At 44.7% G+C, this 7,500-nt stretch overlaps 1 protein-coding gene across 1 annotated transcript in view; it reads right to left on the reverse strand.

The window, feature by feature from the left end:
* Window positions 1-4,508, reverse strand: part of ptprua (protein tyrosine phosphatase receptor type Ua) — a 222,329-nt gene extending 217,821 nt beyond the window's left edge. Inside the window, exon 1 of the mRNA XM_062528958.1 lies at window positions 4,346-4,508. Within this exon, the coding sequence (XP_062384942.1) occupies window positions 4,346-4,415 (70 nt within the window). The 5' untranslated portion in view covers window positions 4,416-4,508. The remainder of the gene's footprint in view (window positions 1-4,345) is intronic.
* Between the last annotated feature and the right edge of the window lie 2,992 nt (window positions 4,509-7,500).

Here is a 7,500-nt window from a genome sequence, read left to right on the forward strand (position 1 = left end):
ATCTGGACTCTCGCGGAGACAAAAATGGCCCTTCCTGTTGCGTCTCCGAGCCCAAGACCCCTGTGCGACCCTGCATGCTGATAAGAGAGAATCGCTTTTTGATAAAGGGAGGAGACCGAGAGACAAACGCGCATGGAGGGGAGTGTGCATAAGTGTGTGTGAGACTATGAGAGACGCACAGCAGCCCCCCCCCCCCCGTCTCTCTCTATATCTCTCTCTATCGCTCTCTCTATCTCCAATTCAATACAGCTTTATTGGCATGCCAAAAACGCACTTTATATTGCCAAAACATGTCTAATTACACAGGTAGTTTGTGGTAGCCTATAGAAAGAAAAGCAAACAAAGACCCTCTTTCTCACTCTCAAACACACACAAGACTATTTTATCTTTCTAACACACTTACACCCTTGGGTTACACACTCATCCACTTACACCCCCCCCCCCCCTCTCCCTCTCCCTCTCCCTCTCTCTCTCTCTCACACACACACACACACTCATATAAATATATATAATCTATTTTTGAGCCATCGCTGCTTGGCCAGCCCTGAAGTTTACAGTGGGGAACAACATTTCAGGGAGGGGGTGTGTGTGTAAAGCAGGACTCCCTCCTCCGCTGCTGCCCTGTTCTGTCCCACTTAAACACAAACGGCCCTGTGTGTGTGTGTGTGTGTGAGTGTGTGTGTGTGTGTGTGTCTGTGATGATGTGTGAGCCAGAGGAGGGGAGGGAGGGGGATTGTCTAAATGATCTCCTGCAGTATGTACCACTACAGCCATCCATTATATGAATGTGCAGTTAAGATCGCCATTCATGCCTGCCAGCCTCGTCTAAGTGGCTAAGTACCTGCCTGTGTTTTTTTCGAAGGCCGGCTTGATCAATTCTTCTGTGTGTGTGTGTGTGTGTGTGTGTGTGTGTGTGAGAGAGAGAGAGAGACAGAGAGAGACAGAGAGGGAGATAGTGTGTGTGTGTGTGTGTGTGTATGTGTGTGTGAAAGAGAGAGAGAGAGAGAGAGAGAGAGAGAGAGAGAGAGAGAGAATGTCTGTGTTTGTAATTCATCTATTGCTACTCAGGCACAGAAGCAGAGAAGGGATCATGAGAGGTTATTACGACACACTGCGTTCTGAGCGATCTATCCAGTGTAGAGCATTACAAACAAGGGAGGGAATCTCTAGGGCAGATGTGCCCACGGTCAGCCAGTTTAGTGAAATGTAGTGTACTGTGTGTGTGTGTGTGTGTGTGTGTGTGTGTGTGTGTGTGTGTGTGTGTGTGTGTGTGTGTGTGTGTGTGTGTGTGTGTGTGTGTGTGTGTATGGAGGAGGGGGGTTCTTTTCAGAATCAGTCAGGGGTAGTGGACCAGCGAGAGGGCACTCCAGCAAGGCAGCCAGCTTCCCTGGAGAGCATAGGGAGAGAGAAATGGAGAGAGAGAGAGAGGAGGGGGGGACAGAGAGAGAAAGAGAGGGATAGAGAGAGAAAAAAGAGGGATAGAGAACGAGAAGAGAGAGAGGAAGGAGGACAGAGAGAAAAGAGGGATAGAAAGAGAGAGATAGAGAGAAGAGGGATAGAGAGAGCAAGAGAGAGAGAGAGATAGAAAGAGAGAGAGCGCTGGTTCATTTACAGTGTGGTTAAAATCAAACAGATGCACACCAGTGCACACAGCGTCCTGACCGCTCCACTCCACTCTGCTCTGCTCTGCTCTGGTCAATTCCCAATCCAACTGTGTGTGTGTGTGTGTGTGTGTGTGTGTGTGTGTGTGTGGGTGTGTGAGAGAGAGCGAGAGACAGCATATCTGTGTATGAGTAAAAAGGTTGTGTGCATGTTTGTGTTTGTTTGTGTGTGTGTGTGTGTGTGTGTGTGTGTGTGTGTGTGTGTGTGTGTGTGTGTGTGTGTGTGTGTGTGTGTGTGTGTGTGTGTGTGTGTGTGCGCGCTTTGGTTTGAATTAGGGTTCATGAAAGTCCAACTGTAACGGTAACCCAAGGGCTGGTTTCAGTAGAAAGTAATTGAGAAAGTAATGCAACAGCAGGCTCATCAAATCATAAGGGAGCAGTGAAAAGAAGCCTTAGAACTATGGCACAAACACTGCTCTCCTAAAGAAAGCACCCACCCAGCATTGCTGTGTGTGTGTGTGTGTGTGTGTGTGTGTGTGTGTGTGTGTGTGTGTGAGAGAGAGAGAGAGAGAGAGCCTGACTATTCATGCCAAACCCTCACATTAGATTACCCCCCCGCCCCCTTCTGCCCACAGTGCTGGCATGATGTGCCAGTGATCAGGCACTGACGGCCAGCATGCCATGCTTGAGCGGGCATTCAAAGGGAAGCCGTCCTCGCAAGCCCCCCAGGAACCGTTCCCACTTGTCAGCCGGTCAGCGCAAATAACAAACAGAGCAGACAACAACATAATACAGCCTGCCAGAAAGTGTCAGCAAGCAGATATTTTAGACAGTCTATATAAACACATTTTTAATAGGCGCTCCTATCTAATGGTTGCTTTCAAAGTGGTTTGTCCCCAAGGTGAGGTGAGACCTTGAACATTTAATAAACAGTTTGTTTTTTAATGGGCATGAAATTCAAAATCCACTCGGTCAGTTGTTGAAAAAAGAACTGTAGCTTTGTCCTCACAAGCCAGTAATTGATATCCAAAATAAAAAAAAACCCTTTGAAAAGGCGTAACATACAACATTCGCCATAACCTTGGGTCTTGCACAGGCCTGAAAACCATTCCTTTCGCTTTGCCACTGCCTAACCCGACTCTGAGGGAGATAGCGAGAGAAAAGAAATCTGAGGCAACTCAACAGAAGAATAGAGGCCAAGACCCAGGGTCAACAGTTCCCCAACACTCTGTCAGCAACAAAAGAGTGGCCCGCGGCCAGACAGACCCGTTCCAACGGACATCGCTTTTTGAACCGCCCTTGTAGCATAATTAAATCTCCAAGAAATAGGCGACAACAAAATCCAGTCCACTGGTTTTGTTTTCCGACTCAATCTTGTTTCTCAGCGCTGATATTTTCAAGTAGCCTATGTGCCCATATAGAGGAAGTAGTCAGTTTTAGCCTAATTAGTTAGACTATGCAGCCCATTTGAACATGTCCAGTGCTTTCGATGTAGAAATCAAGTTTTACTGAATGGCAGGATAGTCTATGGCTTTGCACAGTAATACACGATAAAATCCAATATGTCATAAGATGTGCACCATAGCGTGATGAAGCCATAAATCAGGCTAATACTTGTTCACCAGTGTGTGACGATGTAGGAACAAATCGCGAATTGACTGATTAAACTAGTAGCCTAACCAATAGAAACAAATAAGCACAATACCTGAATATAGAGCAGGCACCTAAAATGAATGAATGAATGAATGAATGAATGAATGAATGAATGAATGAATGAATGAATGGATATGTGAATGACCATGGCTGTTTTTTAAACTTTCTCTCCTCACACATTTTGATTTTGAGCCGAATCTCTCACTCGTTCTGTTTGCACACGAACGTAGGCCAACACAGTCAGATAACCTACACACGCACACAGTTACAACGAAGATGCCCTGCAATTATGAGACGACAACAGCAACTATAGGAGCTTATCAAGTGAACCAATTCTGGCAAATAACAGTAGGAGACTCCATAATATGTTTGTATTATTATTTTGCCCTCAAATAGACCAACCTGACGCACCCAGGCCACCTAGATTGAACGAGTGAAGAAGCTATACGGAGTGTTTAAAGACTGTGCTGATCTTTATTTCTATAAGTAGCCTAGGATATCTGCTGCAGTAGGATATGCAACACCGAGAAAAATATTACATTAACGCATTTCAGTTGAACAAGTACATTAGTGTTGGTAGGCTACTAACAGACCCACAATTCGTTTTTTCGAAAGCAGGCATGGAAAAACAACACAAAAAGCTCTTTCGGCACATCTAACGGGTGCCAATAGCCTACACGAAATAAATCAACCCTTTTTGACAGACCATCTTTTATTTAACGACAGCCTGTCTCAGTTTCAACCTAAGACCGCAAGACAAGCCGCAACTGTCACTCATTGTTCCTTCACAACTTCCACGACAGGTTACTCGGCTCTTTAAAAAAACATTCATAATGCTTCTCGCTATGAGTGTACAAGTTAGGCTAAGTTGTTACTGGAAAGTTGATAGGCTACATCTTTACGCACATATATGTCCGCTTAATATCAAGTGGCGACACATGCTCTTACAGTGAGTAAGCAACCTAAAACTACCTAAGACAAGATCCGCTTTGGGCGTTTGAATGAAACTGAATCTGTCCCTCCGCCCGAGACTGCGTGGCTCTTTCTCTGGTGCGTTCACTTAAGATGCGAATACAAGAAATGTGCCTTACCTGTTGGTCCTTCCAAATTTTCCGCGTATACCCTAACAAACAACATCAGTAGAAAAGCTCCAGAATTCATGATAACGTCTTTTTAGTTCCAGTTTCTTGCGTGTAGGCAGTTGGTTGAAATCCTAAACAGCGACTCCGACTCCGGAGACTGGAGCGAAGTTGCGCATTGATTGCTGATATCCTGCCGGAGCATGTATTGAGTTTCCGCGAGAGACGCAGCAGCAGCAGCAGCAGCCACCCGACCCGAGCTGTGCCAGCTGACGTCAGGACAAACAATTCAAAAGTGAACCTTTTTCTCTCCCTCGCCCCTCAACAGTCCTTTTTCGCCCCACGCCAGAGACGCTAAAAACCTGGTGAAGGGCGCCCCCATGTGACTTTTGCAGCGCAACAAAAATCCGAGCCAATCCAGACAATAGCAGTTTTCATTCAGCTCACCCACCACCACAACCACTAACGTTCGAACGATAGGCACCTGTTTTCGAACAGTGTTAACATAATGAGGGCTAACACGTCTTTTGAGGATGACTCAAATCAATACACCGCATGTTATCTACGTGACAGCAATTGTGCCTGAATACGATGGCTCATATCCTACACACGTCTGAATAGTGTACGTTACTTAGAGATACTACAGGAATAAAATGGTCATTTGTGATCTTATGTAGTGTTTTGTGGGTAAGGTGACCGAGCACATAAAGGGCAAAAGTAACCAGCATTGATTACTTCTTTTTGTGTCCTACTGACATTTGATGCTGCTAGTAGTTTTGTGCAAGGTGGCCTGTAAACAACATGAAAATCCAGCTGGATCAGATCATGGTCCTCCTGTCTGAACTGAGACATAGGCTATTCATATTCCATTACTGTGCTTTACAAACCACTGGTCTGTGCTTTTAATGACAACCTTAAAAACGAGCACTTGATGTGCATGACACTGAAAATGAAGATGTCATTTATATAACCGTTTCATTTAGGCTTAACAACCTCAAGCTAAATGGCACATGTATTGGCCACACGACCATGAGCCGGCACTCTCTCACACACACACACACACACACACACACACACACACACACACACACATCATTTCTCTCACACACCCCCGCCCCCCATACCCACACACACACACACACACACGCACACACACACACACACACACACACACACACACACACACAATCAGTCCGATCACATCTCCATCTCTTTTTTATGATGGCATGCCTTTTGTGAGGCGTCCCTGAGAGGCATGTCATGGAGAAACATTTTATGAAGACAACACAAACAACACTCTAGTTCTGATTCATTAGCTTCAAATTTCAAATCAGCCATATCTCTTCCTCACACTTTCTCTCTCTCTCTCTCTCTCACACTCTCTCTCTCTCTCTCTCTCTCTCTCACACACACACACTTTCTCTCTCTCTCTCTCATTTTATACATTACCTTGGATGCAGAGCATGTCACTGGAATGAATAATAGTGAAGCTGAGCGCCTGGCTAAATTTTCTGTAAAATATGCTGACCTTTCTCATGGCAGTGTTTGCGTTTTTTTCTCTTTTTTTCCACCGGCCAAGCTCGTGGGCAGGACTCCTGAAGCATTACCATAAATATGAATTTATGCATATCACAAATCAGGACATTGTCCTCTTTAGATAGTGGAAATAATCAAACTGCTTTCTTTGCAGTCAGTCTGTTTAATTCAGTGTGTGTGTGTGTGTGTGTGTGTGTGTGTGTGTGTGTGTGTGTGTGTGTGTGTGTGTGTGTGTGTGTGTGTGTGTGTGTTGGAGGGGGGGATTCCTCCTTGCCTCAGTCCTGAATAGATTCGCTCTGAGAAGGAATGAAATCAGTTTTGGGGAGGGTTTTTGGAAGGAGAAAACTGAGGAGAGTGCAAAGGGTCTTAAGTGCCTATTTTTTCCTCTCTCTCTGTGTCTCACATAGGCAGACAGAATGGTTTGTCTGCTACCAAGCACAGCATTGAAGTAATTTTCTTTTCATAATATCAATTCTCCAATCAAATCAAGTTGAGCTTGAGTGCACAGTCGATAAAAGAAAAGGATGGAATCCAATTCTCCTCAGCCAAGGGAAAGTGCGAACGGTAATCAAATGTTTAATTAATGTCGCACAGCGCCGCACTCCCCCGAGCACAAAGCTTGTTATAGCCATAACGATCGCATTTATAAACGCCAGAAACAATGTCAGAGGAACTCAAGATCAAGTCCTCAAGTCTGGGGGAGGGGGAAGTGGGTGTGAATGCATGCTGGTGAGTGGGACACGTATAAAGACCTAGCGTTAGCCTAAAATCAATCAGGATTATTAAGCCAAAGGAGTTCACCCAATGGGGTCGCGGGTAGAATTTAAATCAAAGCTATGTTGCTTCTGTTGAGTCCTTATGGATTCAAACATTAGACTCAATGTTTTTCTTTTTTTTTAATTTTGTTTTGTTTTGTTTTGTTTTATGAGAAGTGCTCAACGTCACCAAGAAATATGGTAACGGCGCCAGTATCCACTCCAGTCTTTTCCCCAGGCACTTGTGCAAGGGCTATTGGCATTCATATTTCAAAAGCGGCAAATACAATGTCACAACACGAACTGGAGCACCCTGGCACATATAGTGCAAATAACAATGAAAATCAACAGGGTAAGTCTATCATGCCTGAGGGGCGGCCTGTTGGGCGCTGACTGATGTGCTACTGCTGTGTGTGGATGTATGTGGCAGTCTGCTATTTGTATACACATGGGTACCATGCAGGTTTTCAAGGACCAATGCAAGAGCAGTGCTGGGTAATGAAGGCTATTGTGAATGCTTCTGGAGTGAGTCTGATTTTTTTTTTTTAGTTAATTGAAAAAGATATATAACTACAAAGTATGAGAATTGTTATGATAAATTATTCAGATTATGATGAACATTAAAGCGGCCTTTACATTGTTGCGTAGTTTCAGGCCCGGAAAACAGCTGGAAGTCATTCATTCCCTTTGAGGAATCACATACCACATGTGAATCAGTCCGAACGAGTGCTGGTGAATCCGACAGAGTTCCCTATGCGTATCCCTATATCCTACAGATCCAGTCCAAGAGCTAGCAGAGGACTGCACTGTTATGGTAACGCTGGAAACAACCAGTACAATCGTTATCATTTCAGCATCACCTGCCAATATATTCAT

The sequence above is a fragment of the Sardina pilchardus genome, chromosome 24, assembly GCF_963854185.1.
Source record: "Sardina pilchardus chromosome 24, fSarPil1.1, whole genome shotgun sequence".
In the NCBI taxonomy this organism is placed as follows: Eukaryota; Metazoa; Chordata; class Actinopteri; order Clupeiformes; family Clupeidae; genus Sardina; species Sardina pilchardus.